This window comes from Prorops nasuta, unplaced genomic scaffold (genome assembly GCF_024137725.1).
Source record: "Prorops nasuta isolate Cenicafe-Biocafe unplaced genomic scaffold, Cenicafe_Pnas_1.2 PNAS00004, whole genome shotgun sequence".
Taxonomy (NCBI): Eukaryota; Metazoa; Arthropoda; class Insecta; order Hymenoptera; family Bethylidae; genus Prorops; species Prorops nasuta.
In genome coordinates, this window is record NW_027116801.1 from 4,978,209 (window position 1) to 4,996,232 (window position 18,024).

The 18,024-nt window shown below is 32.8% G+C and overlaps 2 protein-coding genes and 1 long non-coding RNA gene across 5 annotated transcripts; 2 read left to right on the forward strand and 1 right to left on the reverse strand.

Moving 5' to 3' along the window:
- Positions 1 to 2,987: 2,987 nt before the first annotated feature.
- LOC136772610 (uncharacterized) lies at positions 2,988 to 4,516 on the forward strand. Its single transcript, XR_010822491.1, has 2 exons — positions 2,988 to 3,169; positions 4,342 to 4,516. It is a non-coding gene; the product is annotated as an uncharacterized lncRNA (long non-coding RNA).
- A 2,275-nt stretch (positions 4,517 to 6,791) lies between these two features.
- LOC136773013 (cilia- and flagella-associated protein 58-like) lies at positions 6,792 to 12,677 on the reverse strand. Its single transcript, XM_066726322.1, has 6 exons — positions 12,234 to 12,677; positions 10,631 to 10,901; positions 9,254 to 9,768; positions 8,699 to 8,923; positions 7,574 to 8,053; positions 6,792 to 7,148 (listed from the first exon to the last, which is right to left on the reverse strand). Exons 1-5 carry the CDS (start codon positions 12,390 to 12,392, stop codon positions 7,925 to 7,927), a joined length of 1,299 nt encoding a protein of 432 aa, XP_066582419.1. The 5' UTR covers positions 12,393 to 12,677; the 3' UTR covers positions 6,792 to 7,148; positions 7,574 to 7,924.
- A 384-nt stretch (positions 12,678 to 13,061) lies between these two features.
- LOC136772273 (biorientation of chromosomes in cell division protein 1-like 1) lies at positions 13,062 to 17,431 on the forward strand. 3 transcript variants are annotated; one of them, XM_066725140.1, is made up of 4 exons: positions 13,062 to 13,115; positions 13,174 to 13,327; positions 13,427 to 16,977; positions 17,074 to 17,431. In XM_066725140.1, exons 2-4 carry the CDS (start codon positions 13,190 to 13,192, stop codon positions 17,174 to 17,176), a joined length of 3,792 nt encoding a protein of 1,263 aa, XP_066581237.1. In that variant the 5' UTR covers positions 13,062 to 13,115; positions 13,174 to 13,189; the 3' UTR covers positions 17,177 to 17,431. The 3 variants fall into 3 exon arrangements, with proteins under 3 accessions (XP_066581237.1, XP_066581238.1, XP_066581239.1); XM_066725141.1 differs by having other exon boundaries at positions 13,072 to 13,119; XM_066725142.1 differs by having other exon boundaries at positions 13,074 to 13,115; positions 13,189 to 13,327.
- The last annotated feature ends 593 nt before the right edge of the window (positions 17,432 to 18,024 follow it).

An 18,024-nucleotide genomic window follows, 5' to 3' on the forward strand; every position in this document is an offset into this window, starting at 1 on the left:
CACTACAGTTCTAGCACCTGCTAGCACCCTTCACTCACCATCGCTATAGCTGGTGCTGCTGCTGCTACAACTACTGTCGGCGACGCTATAGTCAATGAATGAGAGGTGCGGCTGCGCCAGATGGGGGAGCCATGATGAGATAGGTATATTTAGAACAAAGAAAGAGAGATTAAAATCCCTAAAAGCAATCAAAATGAAAGCGATATCCCCATACTGCCCTATCTCCCTTAAAAAATTCATTTTAATAAAAGACACATCAGGAAATATGATGTTATCCTTAAAAAAAAAGTATTAACCTTATCACATCTCACAAAACAATTAATTGTTTATATTAAAATATAAATTAACTAAAAATTATATAGTATACTTCTATCCGTATAAATACAGTGTAATGTTGCTGAAAAAACAGCCAGAAAAACAATAATTTTAATATAATTGCATAAATTGTTAAAATATACGTCTCTATCTTTAAAGGGACTACTTTTTAACCTATTTTAGAACGGTCATCCCTCATCTAGTATCTTTGAACGCGAAATTAATAATATTTTAGTTAAAAGATTATTAATTTTTTCAACATACGATGTAAAATGATGTTTTTTACTCTCTCACTCGTAACAAAACGATTATTTACGATAACACTAAAAATCTAGAAAGTAGATGGGATATTAAAAAGAAATTTCTTATCAAATTTGTAGGTACAGACCTTAAATCCTTAATAGCTATAACGTGAATTATTGGAAATAGTGTCTATTTGTTTTTACGATTAGCTGCATGGATTTTTAGGAAAATCTCTTTTCGACTTTATTTTTTAAACAGGGACGTTCATAAAAATCGCAATAGTCTTTATCCACTTCGTTCATGGTTGCACGCGACAATGAAAATTTCATCAAATACTCATCATCGTGCAGACGGTAACGATTTAGTTTAGACGAATATATTCTAGATAATGCATAGGGTGGGCTAATAACAACCAAATTTAAAAGAAGTATAAAAGAATTTTCCATAAAGTTATTCTCTTCTTCATCCCTTTTTTAATTTTTTGTAGGGATACGAATTATTCGCAAATTTCATATATAAATTATTTGTTGAAGAATTAACAAAAAAGATTATACTATAAAATAATTATTATCAAAATTAAATGAATGAATACGAAAAATTACATATTTATGTAAATCCTTTATTTAATTCTTTTTGTACTTAACTATATTTCTTTTTTATTTACACAAGCAAAACGTAATTAAATTAATTGTTACGACATATATCGCTTTATAATTAAACGCGAAAATTCAGATATTTATAACATGTTTACGCTAACAAAAAATACTTGATTTAAATAACTCTTTAGTCCAATGGTTGCGTAAATAAATATTTACTTCATCTTAATAAAACTTAATTAAATGGATTACAATTGATTTTATTCAAATAAAATTTTATTTAATTGAGTCAGCCATTTTTTAAGATCAATTAACTACTTATTTACGATTAGTCAAATAAAAATTCGTTCGAATCAAGGAAATTTTTTCTACTTTTAACATTATAATAAAACTGATTATTCGAACTACAAATGATATTCTAATATATAATTTTTATTTAGCATAATATAATACTAGTAAATAATCATGATCCTAGGAGAGTAAACCATCATTTTATAGGAGCAAATGATTTAAATTATTTTGAATATTAAAATTGTTTTAATATCTGTTTCTTCTTCAAGCAGCATAAACTAATGTTAAAGTATTTCTATTGCATATTGTACACTGTGCATTAATTTATGATCGCGAAACTTGTGTTCTCTTGATATTTTTTATGATTTAGATTATCTACTTTACGTATGACAATAATACACCGTAGAAACGACTAGACAATAAAATTATCCAAATACAGGGTGTCCTGTTTTAATTTTACGATAAAAGTAACTTTAAATAATGTTCAAAGTATACACTTGACAGAGACTAATGAAATAAGTACACTGACAAAATTTGATTCAAATCGGTTGGTAACGAGGGAAATTACCGCACTCAAAAACTACGAAATTTAACAAGTTTTACGCAATTTTACAAAATCTCTTTCAACAACGTGAATTTTTCGCAACTTTCAAAAGTCATTTATTAGTAAATTATCAATCGATTAGTTTAATTTTTGCTAGTATTTTATCCTTATATTTTATTCTTTTCTATCAAATTCTACGTATTGAAACTTATTTAAATTAAATAGTAGAACATTATATAGGCGCTCTCTATTAAATGTTTTTAACAAAACAGCAATGTTTTTTTTTTAATTTCTGAATCTCGTAATCTAACGAATGGTCAACTTAGAAGGGTATCTGATTTACTACATTTTTAGCAAAATAGTTTTTAAGAATTTGAAAAATATCTATATAGAATCTACTTTTTGCTACTTTTCAAAATCAGTCAGACAGGATCATTAATGTTAATCTTCATAGAAGTTATAAAGGAAATTAGAAGATTAACATAATTTTTTAAAATTGAAACTTATATTTTTGGAGCTACACTCCTTAACTTTGCAGATATATTTTAATGTATTACTTAACAAATGCATTTTGAAAAATTCTACTTTCAAGCCATAGATAGGTGTACTCTATATAAGTTAGTAGCATTTGTGAACGTTCCGTGCATAAACATAAATGCCCTTAAATGATATATAGATATTTATTACTTACATTTTAAATAGCTCGTAATTTTTTCCATCAAGACAATACAATCTTTATAACTTCATTGCAATCTAATCAATTTTTAAAATTATTATATCTCACAGATTTTATCCAATATGCTTAGTTTTCAAAATATTGAACAGATCAAACTTTTTTAAACACCCTGTATAATCTTTTTATTAGTTTTTTATGGACTTGTAACAGCACAAACTTTTCTTATAAATGTCGATTATAAATTATTACTGTTTTTTTCTTATATTATAAATACTATTGAAAATTTTTATATATTTTTAATAACTGCTTTTAAATTCGCAGAAGTCTTTATATATAGGCTTGAAAATTCAGTGCTATATTTTTACACGGAATAAAACTTCAACGAGCTCAAAAATGAATATTAATTTTTTTTTAATCATGGGAATTTTTGTAGTTCTACTGTTAGTTAAACCTAATGACGGAACTAGAGCCTTTGAATTTTGCGCACAACGAAGACTTAGTTTCGTAAGTACATTCTCAATATTAATAGGTGTGTGAAAGCCTGATAAAATTGGTAGCCTGGTCGAATCGGAATTCGACAGGTTCTTAGAAAATTGCATTTCTAAAATAGATCGAAATAATAAAATATTTAAAAAAAAGGAAATACAAAAATTTAGATTTCTGACTAAAAGTATATCTACTGACCATATTTTATTCTGGTTTTAATATCTTTAAAATTTTCTCTTAGAAATTTTATAAATCTCGACACAATCAGTATTAGTCAGGTTCCTCTTACACCTCAATTTAAACTTATTCTAATTAAAAGTCGTTATCAATCGTTTGAGTGGCACAGGTTTTTAAAACAATTCTATCAAAGTGTGTTTTTAAAGCAGGAACATTTATTAAGCAAATTTTGAATAGCATCTCGAACAGATTAAGATTGACTTAAAGCTTTATTGGGTACACGATTCATAGGTTGAATGGATCCCAGATTAAATTTAACTGGTGGGGCCCATACATCCGTATAATTATGTAAATTTTGTCATGGATTAGTATTCTGATGTTTATCTTCCCCAAAATATTACACGTGGACTTCTCGTCTGTCTATTTTGTATTCATTCCTAAACGGCTCCAAAACGGTGGGTAATTAATTCGACGATCCCCAAAGTCATTCAAGGCAAGATTACGGGAGGGTCCAAATCTCTAAGGGGTTTGAATGTATTTTTGATATTTTATTTGTTATATCAAATGCCAGTGTTAGATACAAGTTTTTTGATTTGATAATTAATATAGTAAAAAAAATACATTTATACTCTTTTTGCCAGCCGAATACTCAAGATACTGTGTACTCCTACATATTATGTATTCTAATTTTTGCTCTTAATCCCTGAATTGCCAGTGTCTAACATCTTTGCCTTTGAACTTGTCAGAACTTAGGCGATGGTAGTTAAGGGGTTAATGACTCTATACACCGATTTCAAAAGCTACAGATCTGTCTTAGTATGTCTCTCATTTGAGTTGTACGTAATATTCAACTTTCACTCAATATAGAACAGGTTAAATTCACTTTGGGCATAATTGTTTAATAGCGAAAACTTTTATACATTAAACACAAGTATTAATAAACTTAAACGATTGATTATTAATATTTTATTAAATTCTATTAATAAATGTTTAACACATTTTTTGTATAATAGCTGAATGCAGAAAAATCGCAATCAGATCAATTAGCAGGAGCAGCACCATTATATACCATGATGACAGACGAAGAAGTACAACTTGCATTGAATGCTGACTGTCTTTATCTTAGGGAAGAAATATAATATAAAATTTTTCAAGGATATTTATAAATATATAAACAAGTTTTCTATACGCAAAGTTTGTTTTTAATTTTATTTCCTCTATTAAACTATATACTATAATATTGTATCCTGGCTAGATTAGATAAGCATCCAGCATTTACTCAAAAATTGGTCTGTCCGTAAATATTTAATTCAGACCAATTTAAACTTATCCTAAACTAAACAGTAAGATAAACTTTTCTCATGGTAAGATATTCAGACTCGTGAGTTAAACGTCAGTTCCCTTACTACATTTTACCAATACAGGTTCATTATATATATAAGTTGATTAGTTCGATCTGAATACATAAATTCGACGAAATTATTGTATAAATTCCATAGTCATTTGAATAATGTGAAAATAAAACTTCCCTTTCCTAATCAATTCCAGAAATACCCTTTCTTCAGACACCCAGATAGGTGTTCCAATCAGATTATAAATTAACGTCAAATTTATTGGTACCTTCTAATATTTATAGATGCTATTAATCTAAATATGCATGTTTCTACATAAAGGGGAGAGTAACATAATTTCTACCCTTGCTTTAATTGGACCACCGACCGATGTAACTTTAACTAGTATAAAATATTTTTAGTTTTAAACACACATACATACAGTTGAAATGTGTAATGCATACATATAGTAATTATATCGCTTTGAAACAAGAGAAAAAGAATAACAAGAGTTTTATTATTACAACTTCGGGAAGCAAGTCGCTATATTGACATAAGAATAGCTATGGTACCCATGCGCAATTATTAATAAAAACTTAAAACGTGTTCTTTTTATTATTTCAATATTTTTATACGAATTGATTAAGTTGGACTACTTTGTAGTTTCCTAAATCGAACTAAGCCATATCACATGCTGTAACAAGAAGTTTAAAGCCTGGCTTGTCAGATTCTCGAAATAGATAAATAGCTCAGAAAGCTAGTATTATTGCAGGATCTTGTCAACCAAAATTATTAGAATAAGCAAAGAAAAAAGAAAATATTACCTAGCGCTCAAATGTAGCACACATGATCTCGCTCCAAAGTAATCCATTCTTAAAAGAAACAAATATTATTATATATATCAATAGCTCTTCTTAAAATTAATGATCCATTTGAAGATGCTATTGGACCAAATTAGGGGACCGATTACTTTAACTGGATCGGAAGTCTATAATGAAAAAAAAAACAAGATTTTGTATCCTACATTTGTTACTACCTACCAATAAACATGTTTATTTTCTAACTATAAATAACATGTGATTAGTGACCTCTAGCTTCTTCTCTTATTAAAATTATTCCTATTACTTTTTACATTTGTTCCATAAATTGCTTACGTGGTCTAAATTAATCTGCCTTTCCCTATGACATATTCTTGTTTCAATAAGAGCTTCTAAAAATATAACGACTGATCATTACAAAAATTAATTAATATTTCATGTCAAATAAAAAAAAAACACTTATCCCACGAAAAATAAAAATGTTCTGTTTTACATTTATTAGATTCTTTGCCATCATTATATTTCGTCAATTCTAACAACGCCACAAAGACTTCATGAGTTCTGTATATTTCAAGATAATATATAAACATAAAAAGATCGAAATACAATTTTAAATAAATAAACTTTTATTTACTAATTTAATGTTTTTTCTACGGTTTACTGCATACACGTGGCTTTAGGTCGTTAAATGCCTAAAGTCATTCTTTCCATTCCTACCACGTTCAATACTACATTAGCACGTCAAACTCAACAACTCTGGTTTGTAAACACATCTTTCTGTCTTAGCTTATAGAAAAAGGATTGACTCAGCATTCTGAAACATACTTAGGAGTTGGTTAATCAATATTTGATTGAAATACTACCACTCAGAACATAAAAAACTTTATTAAAATTGTTGGCCGCGGTATTCATACTGATATGGAATAAGAATTTTTTATTAAAAACTTCAACATCGTTTTCATCAATACGTAATCCGAATTTACTAAGTCTTCACCATTAAACTTTTAGTTACAAAATTCATCAGCTTGCAACAAAGGATAACCTACAGAAAACAATTTATCGAGTATTGTAAATCTAGTAAGAATTAAATTGCCAAACATAAAAAAAATGTTGTCCTTTTAACAAAATTTATACTTAAAAGAATAATACACTATTATAAAAATACCTATTTGAATTTAACGATAATGTTAATGTATATTAGAAGCATAATAAAGTAATCTTACATTAACCATGCATATTAATTGTTACAATATTGCATTTGCAATATTATTTTTTTTACAATGTAGTAAATAGTACAGTATACTCTTTCAAAAATAAAATTATATATAATAATATCATACAATAAATTTACAATAAAAAATTTACTTTATTTTTTGCAATTTGATATATGATAATAATTTATTGTTAGTTTAGCAATTTTATTGTTTTTTCCATGTAGTTGATCTTATCAACCAAACGAATTATTCTATCCCTGCCAGTCTTAGCCAGAACAACAAGGCAATCATCGCCTGCCTTCTGCCAGTGCATTTTGCACCTGCTTACGACCAATTCATAACAAAACTCCTGTATAGGCTAATGGTAATATCTGGATAGCTATCATTTCCCCACCATATTTCGGTAGACAGCAAGGCGCGTTTTTTTTTAGGTGGTTCCCCCGGGAGGCCTAATCCACTATAACAATTATCTCTTTATAAGTTAGGTTGGCCATTAAGCTTCATTTGCTCCTTCAGAATTTTTCCTAGAAACCTTTATATATTCCGTCCTAATAAGTATATGTCCAGGAGCATGTACGAGAATTAATAAGAACATTTAAAGATCTTTTCAAGATTTACAGAAATTATATTCGAATTTCTAAAAAATGAAAATAGAGGCAAGCCAACGCTTCCTTAGAGCTAAATGAGTTTTTGGTCACTTAAATTCTGATAGATCAAAAATCCCATTGGGCTCTGTACAAGGCCCTTCGTATTTCCTTATTTACTCTTTAACTTCCTCTTTGGCGTAAAATTACTAGACTGAGTGGGAAGGGGCTTCTAGGAAAAGTTCGATCGGAACAATAAGAGTTGAATGCTAAACTCATTTTTAATTGTTCGAATTACCTCGTCGCTTTGTTGAACGTAAAGTTTTGCTTGTCGAGCAATGTTGCGTGTCGCTCGATGCACCATGTCTGATGAGTGTTCCGAAAGCCGCGGTGGTCGCTTCGTGAACTTATTTCTCTCTATTTGTAGCAATCACGATGCGTTTGGAAACACCACCCGAGTGCACTCGGGTGGTGTTTCCGAACGCAAGCTCACAACTATTCACAAGTGTTCTTTCTCCAAGCCACTTTCAGCCTGATTTCAATATTAGATTATTTTTAGTGGTATATCCGTATATCCTATGTAACAGAAATCTTTCTTTCAATTTTAATGCTTGTTTGAATAATACAGTATGATAACACTTCAAAAACCTCAGTTAAGCATGTTTCTCTGGTAGTAGTAAACTTTTTTCTGCGCAGATATTACAGTATTCACTTGATTCAGTTCAAATTTATAATCCCTGATTATTGTTTCATACATGTTGACCTCAGACATCAAACACTAAAAAAGAATCCAAAATATTTATTTTTTCAAATAAATGTTAGTTGAAATAGATACCAATTACATATGTATGTATTTGCACCAAATACATAACTTATTTAACTAAATAAAAAATAATAATAAAATAACAATAAATTTAGTTAATTAGATTAATTGTCATTAATATCAAGTAAATACTTCATTGGCACTATTCAAGAGAAAGAAACATTAATTCTAATTAAATGATTTTTTTTAAGTACTAATTTCTGGCACAGTTTGTGATTGTAATGGTTCTAATGAAGATTGAATCATAAATAGGAATCTAGGATAATGCCTGAAAAGACTGAAACAAAAGCAATTGTGATGTTTGTAACGAATGAGTTTCTTTAAATGCTATCAGAAATTTAAAAATGCTTTTTGTGCTTTAAGATTAATGGAATGAAATAACTACCAAGAGCAAAATTAATACTGAAAAATTATTTTCTTTTATCTTGATGGCATTGCATTGTCTACGTAAACTGTGAAACGGGTATAAAAAACGTGTAATTTTTTATAATACATTTAGCAAAAATTAAAAAACCTTAATAAATAGAAACTACATAGTTTGATTAAAGTACAAAGAAAATTTTTTGCATTCTGGCGCGATAATAAATAAACTTCATATACCTTCAGTTTTTCCCCTTGACTTCTCAAAGCTTTCTGTGTATTTCTCAATGAGGCTTTCACCTCTGGTCCAGGATTTTTGGACAAAGCGTTACAAAGAGTTTTTGATAATTTTTCGGCGACTCTAATTTGTTTATCTTGTTCAATTAATTTTCTGGATTGTTGCAATATACGTTTTTCTAAAAGCCGAATTTTTTGACTCGGATCGAATTTTGAAAGATGAGATTCCTACAAAAAATAGGATTTTAAATATTAAATTAAAATTAAGATAAATAACTGCTATGTGTTATTAAGATCTTAATAAAATAAAATCATCTAGTATTTATTTAACTATTCGTCATAAAATCTATTCACGGGTGGATGCATACTACACTATTATGTGCTGATCGATGGAGGGACGACAGAAGCTTTAAAAATTGACGCTTCTATATTTTTTGGGCAATTAGCCCTGTCTAAATCAATTGTTTTATATGAATAGATGGACATCTAATCGAGTTTTTATGTAATATTCCTTACCACAAAACATCCATGTCACAAAGTTTAACAAATTTTGGATACCTGCAAGATTCTCCATCTATGAATATTTAGCGGAGTCTGTACTTCTTCTTCTAGAGCCATAACTCTTAATCTTTCATCTGTTAAATCACGATTTAAGTGCAGGATCTCTTGACGCAAATCTGCATTATTTAACAAGCTTTTAACAAGTAAGGCCTTTTCCCTTCTTAATGCTTTCACCTCAGATTTTAATAATTTAATGTCATTTAATCTTTTGCCATACTCTTTTTCACCACACTGAACCGTGCCAGTAAGAATTTTTATTCTATCATCTTGTAGACTTAGCTCATCATTTCTCCTAACTAATTGTGTGCCCAGTATATCTCGCTCATTCATAATATCGTAATTGTCCTTTTGCTTCTTATTTATATCATCTTTTATTTGCCGAATTGTTTGATGTAATTGTTTTTTCTCTTTTAGAAGATCTCCATATTGTTGACGTTGAGCTACAATTTCGTCTTTCGCAGACTGCAGTTCTGATTTTATTGCTTCATTTTCTTTTTCAACCTTGCTTAAAACTGAAATTATTTTAAAAGTGCATATAAAAGTTGCAATGGTTTTATTTTATTTTTTATAGAGAATATTTGTTGTTTCTGATATGCTTATAAAGAATTTGACCGATTGATACGTATACGCTAATAAAGTACTAATACAAAAACAGTGAAGTGAGAATGTGTAGTAATGCGTACTAACAGCGTTATCTATCGGTAACATTTAACATTTTTGGGAGTACGTTTCCCTATACATATATTGCAATACAATCTCCCTACATTATGATTATATTAGTATTTTACTAGCGTATACCCACGTAACTCATCAGAACTCAACTTAAATTAAAAAGGGAAATTTGTGATAAATATATATAGCACGCAAGAAAAACACACCGCGCTTTTTTTAAAGGAGACAACCCCTGATAATTGCTCAATAAATATCCTTAAAGTCCCATTAAAATGTATGCAATAGTTATAAAGATTGAAGTCTTCTAAAAATATTTTTTTTATATATTTCGACCGACTCAGCAGGCTGTATGACGTCTCGAGCAGTGCCGGCTCTACCCGGCAAGCAAAGGATGCACAGCATCGGGGCACCATACAACACGAAGGGCGCTGAAACACACATGGTAAGGGCGTTCTGATTAGTGCTCTCCTTATATTTGCATCGGGGCACTATAAACTCTGGGGCCTGCACTGGTCTCGAGAGTCGTATAACACAGCCTCAATCAACGAACTATCTTACAGTTCCTTACTAGTATTGGAACCAACTTTTTATTACACATTTTTCAAATCTTAGTACTCGTGCAGCGATTCGTTGCGAATGAATGAAAACACTCTAGTAAAAGAAGACAAAGCAGTTATTACACACAATAGCAACCACACTTACGAAACTCAAGTTTTGTAGTTTTAATTTCATTGTTTGCACACTCTTCTTTTAACTGCTCCACTTGATGATCTATCAGTATATTCGTTTTTTCGAGATCTCGATTTTTATCTTGAGCCAAAACAATACTTTTGGTATATGAACTTCGTTCCACATTAGCTACTTTAAGCATATTCTGAAGTTGACGACATTTAGCTTCCGCTTCGGTTAAACGTTTTTTGTAGTCGACGATTTCAACATTTTTCAACTTAAGCTGTCCGATATAACCATCTATCTATTAATATAAACAAGTATTAAGTTGTTAAAAATATCAAATTGTATGCTATTAAGGGTAGTTCCCACGGTGAATTCAGACTGGGCCTGTGCTAGTCAGACATGTTTAAAATTTAAATTAAATAAAATTCTGCTTTATAATTGAATAAATAATGCTGAAATATCAAATAATTGGTGGAGCACCATGTAGAACAAAAAGTTTTCCTTTTATATTTGCATCATATGTGAGTTTGTGAATTATCACTTTTTTTTACTTGGTCTTTTTTTTTAACAAATTTTTATTCTTCATTCGATGATAATTTTTGACGTGTCATATTAATTGTGAAAACATACTCTACAAGGCAGCATTCCATAGACACTGTAAAATAATGATACTGAAAGACTTGATATGAAACTGTAAGCGCATGCAGTTACGTTACACTGGTTTATTGCACATGTATTAATCCACCCGATAGGCCAGCGTAATGTAACTGCGTTGCACTTCAGTTGTGTATCAAGCTTTTCGTTGTCATTATGTTCCGGAGTGCCTGTGGAGTACCATTCAGGCTTGATACGGTATAAAATTACATTACGATGTTCTGTTACATGTCTGGATCAAATATTAAGGAAATTACCTCACTTCAATTAAGAAGGGTGCTCTTGAGGGTTGTTCAATGACAAAGCTTCAAGTTTCATTCAAATCCATACGAAGGTTTAAATATTATCATTTTTTCTCGGTTGTTACTATCAGATTATAACACAGCTGCCGTACATTATAAAGTCACTCAAATGCCATTGCTCAACTCCGGTGAGCTGGCTATCTCATAGACCCTATATTTGTTTATCGCTGCTAATTTTTTGGCAGTATTGATATATTAAAACAAGAGTAACATAAAAACAGAATTTCATTACATACAGCACACACACACAAGTTACAATAATAAATAAAATAAGGTCCTGTAAAGCAATGATGAAAATTAGTGGGAATTCTGAAATTCCACAAATTAGCTCTCTTGCACTTATCAGTACAGTGAACGAGGATTATGATGGGGTTCCCCGAACTCCCACAATCTTTGATCAGTGCCGTGAGGTGTCCAGCTGATCGCGGCTGCGCTACGGCACTTGCGTGCCGTTTCAGCTTCGTGGTGGATCTGCTATGAAAGTCGAAAAAAGTGGAAAGGAATGTTTGGTCGGGCAAACGTAGCCCCCTTTTGTTGACAAATGTTAATAAAAGTAAAAGAAAAAAAAATAAGCTTCGAAGAATCTTTTTTTATAATTTAATTATATTCTACATATTCTCGGAGATTAAACATTTAAATTATAGTTTCTTTGTAAAGATGGTTTATTGACTTACTTGACGCAGCAATGCCTGTGCTTTCAGGTTACATTTGTCTCTTTCCCTTTCAGTAATCTGCAGTTGCAATTTTAATTCATTATATTGTTGAGCTTGAGTATTGAGTTCTTTTTCAAGCGTTCTTTTGGTTTGCTCAAATAATTTAAGCTCATGGTTCATGTTTTAATTTTTTTTTTAAATTCGCCTTTTTCTTGATCAGTGAAAATAAAATTTGATCAGGGAATATTCTCATGCACGTAGATCTTAAATGTAAACTTCCCTTTTGTTTCCGTGTCAGTGAGAAAAGACAAATGAAGGAATTTTATTTGCCAGTTATCCCACTATTGCCACATCCCCAAAAAACGATAGCTTCAATTCAGATAAAACAACTTCATGCTATTGGGACCATGCTTGCAAGTGCATTCGGAATCACTCAGCGCTTAGGAAGCGCTGGGTTGCTTTGAACAAAACCATCTCGCTGCAAGCACAAGAAAGCTGCTGTCTTTCCATATAAAAGCTCTCAACTTCTCAAGAATTCAGTAAGAAACAGTAGTTTTCTACCAAGGTTCCGTGTTATTTGATAATAACATTTAGTATTTATTTTACCGGTTATTCCATTTTATTTATTGTTGAAAAAAACTAAGTAGTAAGCGCGAATAGTTGAGGAGGAACGTTATTAGGTTTCTGCGATATGCGGATCGACCCGTTATATTATCGACGCACTCCAAGAAATTATCCACCGAGCTATATTATACTATAAAACCATATTATACTATCTTACCGACAAATAAATTGAGTAGAGGACAGGGGGCGCTGCTGTGCATCAGTATTTTTCTAGCATCTGAAATCCCGTAAGGCTATCTGTCTCGTCCGTATTTCTTTAGGAATCCCTTCGAATCCCTCGTAAGTGAGTGCGATGAATAATTGTCATAATTGTTACGAGGATCTGATCCTTTAACAGTGTAGTACTATCCAGGATGGCGGATTTGGCAACCTTGACACTGCTATCCAGCGGTGGTGATCATCGACTTATAGATCGTATTGTTGATGAAGTCAAGTCACAAGGGATTTTTGATCAGTTTCGCAAAGAATGCATAGCCGATGTCGACACAAAGGTAAAACAATACGCATGAACACTAGCATTGTCACAATAAAGAATGGCTTATTATCTTTCTAAATTATTAATTTCTTCTATTTTCTTTCCTTTTGTTTAGCCAGCTTATCAAAACCTTCGTACTCGTGTGGAGGGTAGTGTTAATTCCTTTTTATCAAAGCAATCATGGACACCAGAATTAAATAAAAACCAGTCCAGAGAAAATCTAAGAAAGCATATACATGAAGCTCCGTATTTGGAAGTAGGAGTGGAGCGGATCGTAGATCAAGTAGTAAATCCTAAAGTTTATTCCATTTTTATGCCTAGAATCGAGGATGTCGTATACGAATTCTTAGGTATCGAACGGCCTAAAAGTAAGGAGAAAGGTACAACATCCTATGGCCTTAAAGATTTGCTGCCAAAAGATTTGGATCCAGTGTCACCAGAGTCAGATAAAAACAGCTTGAAAGATGTATCTCTAGAGTCCGTGGATGAAACTGGTATTGAGTCTACAAATGAAAAGAAGGAGAAGAAAGAGGATTCGCTGTTAGGAAAATTACAAGAGATATTTATTAATCATGACAAAAATATTGATGGTACAAACAACAATGGTGTAACGTCTTATAAAGAAAATAGCAGTAGCTCAGAAACGACAACCATTGAATTACTTGAAGTCAAAGTTGATAGTAATCCAAACTTAAATACATCTATCAAATCAGATGATAAGGGAGCAGATGAAGAGGAAGAGGACAGTCCAACTTTTGAACCAATAGACATAATGAATTTAAATGAATCAAATGTTTCTAATGACTCGCATTTATCTGGTATATCAGAATTGACAAGTCATAGATCAAGAAGCCCAGATTTTACAAATGAATTTTCGAGAGAGCATCTCGAATGTAGTAACCAAGATTCACAGTTAAGCAAAGTTTCTTCCGATTCAAGGTTGTCCATTATTACTACAGATTGTGGATCATCGAATCATCCTTCTACACCAATAAATCCGGACACATCAAGGGATGGTAATACTGGCAAGGATAAAATGGATGGGAAATCCTTCACAAGAGATGTCTTCCATAAATCTGGTAAAGATACAGACTCAAGAGGTAAGATAAATAGAGAATCACTTAATTCTAACAGAGTTAAGGAGTTTACACAAAATATTATAGAAGAAACTAATTCTATTCGTGATACCGCATATAATGAAGGGAAAGACAAATTGGAAGGCAAAACGAACAAAGAACGAGAGAGAAATAAAAACCAGGATTACACAAAAACAAAATCAGCAAGTGATAAGAAAATTCATTCAAAAGATTTGATATCTGTAAAATCAAGCAAAGACAAAGATGGCGGTGATAAGAAGAAACAAGGGAGTCGAGATGGCTCATTAAAGGACGAAAGTAGCAAGTTTGGTAAAGTAAGGATGAAGGATCAAGCACAAAAAATGACAACAGATAAAGGAAAGGATGAAACGGATCTCACGAAAGACAGCAGCTATAGCAACTTAAAAGATGAGAAATCGAAAGAACTCGATAGAAAAGATCATACAAATAGAGATGAGGTAAGAGACTTGAAGGATCTTTATAAAGAGAAAATACGAGAGTTAAGGGAAAAGAAGGAGTTGACAGAAAAGGAAAAATTGAACAAGGATAGTAGTAAGGATTGGAAGAAGAGAGAAGGGGAAAGTAGGGATAGAAGGGATGCATCGAAGGAAAAGAAGAAATCGAGAAAGGAGCATAGCAGTAAGAGCGCAACAGGCAAAAGCTACAGCGTCTCTCATCAACACGAAAGTAAGGAGAGTAAAGAGAAGAGAAGTGATTCTCAGAAGGACAGAACGAAACGCGACGAGAAACGGCTCGGTAAGGAGAGCAAAAGCAAAAGCAATGCGTCGTCCACGAAGGGAGAATCATTGGACAAGAGCGATAGACAGGATAGCAGAAAATCTTTGAAAAATGAAAGAGAGAGCAGGTCAGACAAGTCGGATGTGAGAAAAGAACATAGGTATAACAACAACAACAACAATGGGGATAAGGTTCCAGCTGCGAAGAGAGAAGGGAGGAGCCACGAAAGGCTCTATGACGACGGTAAGAAAGAGCAGAGGGTCGATTCACAGTCAAAGGAGAAGAAGCGTAAGGAGGAAAAGAAGTCAAAGCCGAAAGACGATCATTCGAGTTTGAGGAAAAATTCCAATGATCGTAGATCAACGGACAGGGATGGCTCGAACGGATCTAACGGTAGAAGCTCGCAATCCAGCAATTCAAACTCCAACACCGTAGCTGGAAAGTCCACTTCTTCGAGTTTATCAAAGGAAACCAACAATATGAACAATTCGAGTAGCGAGACATCGGATAGCGTGGAGGATTTACTTCAAGTAAATCAATTAAAATTATCATCGTCGTCCTCGAACTGCAGGCCACTGCAATCCAATAGTAGCTCCAATCGCGGTGATCGGGATACGCAGCAACGGGGAAACATGATCATCAACAATGGGCAGCAGCAAACCAACGCTAATTGGAAGAGCCGTGCCGATGAATATTTAAACGAAAGCACTAATTTAACTTCAAAGAAAAGGATGTTTTCGAACGAAAATTTGGATATGCGCTCGTCCGATGCAACGAATGTTAAAAAGCCCAAATTTGCAAAAAATATTCATGAAGCTAAAAAGCTAATGAAGATACGTAAAAAATTAGAGAAGCGGAAATTGAAGGAATTTGCTGGCGACGGGGATAGCAGAAAGATGGAAGAAAGAAACAAATCGAATACTCATGTAAAGACGATAGTTTCAGGTACAAACAAAACTATCGATAAAAGCAGCTTAGAGAACGTTCCGGACGACGAACGTGTTCAGATCATAGAAGTACCAGATGAGGAGTACGAAGAGCCGTATCCCGAGATTAATCCATCCCTGGAGGAAAGGACGAGAATCATGCTGGCTGGCGAATCCGGTACGAGTAACTTTTCGTCGGTCCAGGAATCAAATCCAGCAAACAGCATAATAATGCCTTTTGAACAGCTGAACGGTACTTCTACAGACCTAGGTGTGAAACCACCACCACCTATCGAGGAACCCATCTTCCGCGATGCACCGTCAACAAAAAGTATTGGGAGTACCATATACCTCGACGAACAATGCTTACGCAAAGAGGATAAACATGTCTCAGCTACAGCTGCAAAAGATTTGGCTAAGGATACACGTGAGAATTGCGAAGACGAGGACAGTTGTCTTCGATTTTTCAATGCTGATAGTGAAAAGTCAACCAAATTTTCCAATTTCTTGGAAAGCGTGCAGCTACAAGAGAGCTCCACATTGGAGGACATGATCGAGAGCATGGGTGGACAGCTGGTCTCGTCGTCAGTATCTAAAACAATGGCACCACCGCAATTGAAGCGGAAGCATTTGCCAAGTCCTTTATCCGATATACTGCTAATGAACAATACAAATAATAATAATGACCAAGCGGAAAACGCCACCAAAGAAAACAGTTTGATATACATACATAAGAGGAGAAAGACTATTGTCCCACAAAGACAAAAATTTCATTCCAATTTAGCAACAGCTCAACAACAGGTTTCAAACGGAGAGAATTTTATAATGCCGTTAAGTCCTGAGAGCGATGTATCGGCTACCAGTGAAAAACTACCATCCACTAATCTAACAAAGGAAGACAAGGGGTATGTTGATCTAGCATAATTGTAGAGATAGTCGATAATTTTATAAATACTGCCATTGAAAAAGACTAACCAGACATCAATTATCTCATATTTCAGGCGTCAAAGAAGCCGTCAACATTATTCTAGCGACGATTTGTACAAGCCACGTCCATTGTTTTCGAGCTCATCGCGCAGAAGTAGAAGATCCCATCAAGCATAGCTGTCAGTACGCAGCTTCAGATGTTGAAGTAGTTTGTGTGTCTTATGCTCAGTTGATTGCTATTGTCTGTAGCATCACGCACAAGCGAAGAACATATTTCGCAATCGTATTACATTTAGAAATTATAACGAGTATTCTCCTTATCGGCGACTATTTATAAAATCCACATTAATTCAGTATGCTTGTAAATATTTGTATGTGTTTGTATATATACTATAGAAGCATTCTCTGTGAAATCGGATAGGAGAGTAAAAACCGATACAACGTGCTGAGAGAATTCACAGGACCATTTATTCACTTTTTGTTACGCACGCCGCTAATGTTAATAGACCTCGAACCGTGGGCGTTGTGTAAATAAAATCATTAAATTTTTTAATACACTTCAGATTTTTTGACCTGAAAGAAACGGCTTCTATCTGGAGGATATGCATCTCGTTTTTGTACCTATGCAATATACTACATTATGTAATAGCGTGCATAATAAAAGAGAATTGTGTTCAGTAACGCGTCATATTCGATTATACATAGAAAACTTATATTATTCGCAAACTCATTCCATCGTCTTTTTATTTATACGAGTCTACGATGAATGGGTTACACCAAACGACCTTGTCACTTTTCCTCGTGTAGCTCCTATATGATTTGAAAGGGGTGGAGGAGGGGAACGAGGAAGATTTATTGGTGGCGGGCATGCGGTACGAGGCACTCGATGTGTGAAGGAATCTATGTACGAGTCGTCGACGAATGACAACGAACTCTCTTGTTTAATAAATCATTTTCATGCGTGTATTCGTTATGCATGTGTACATATAGCGCTAGAGTAAGAGAGAGGAAATCAGAGCTAAAGC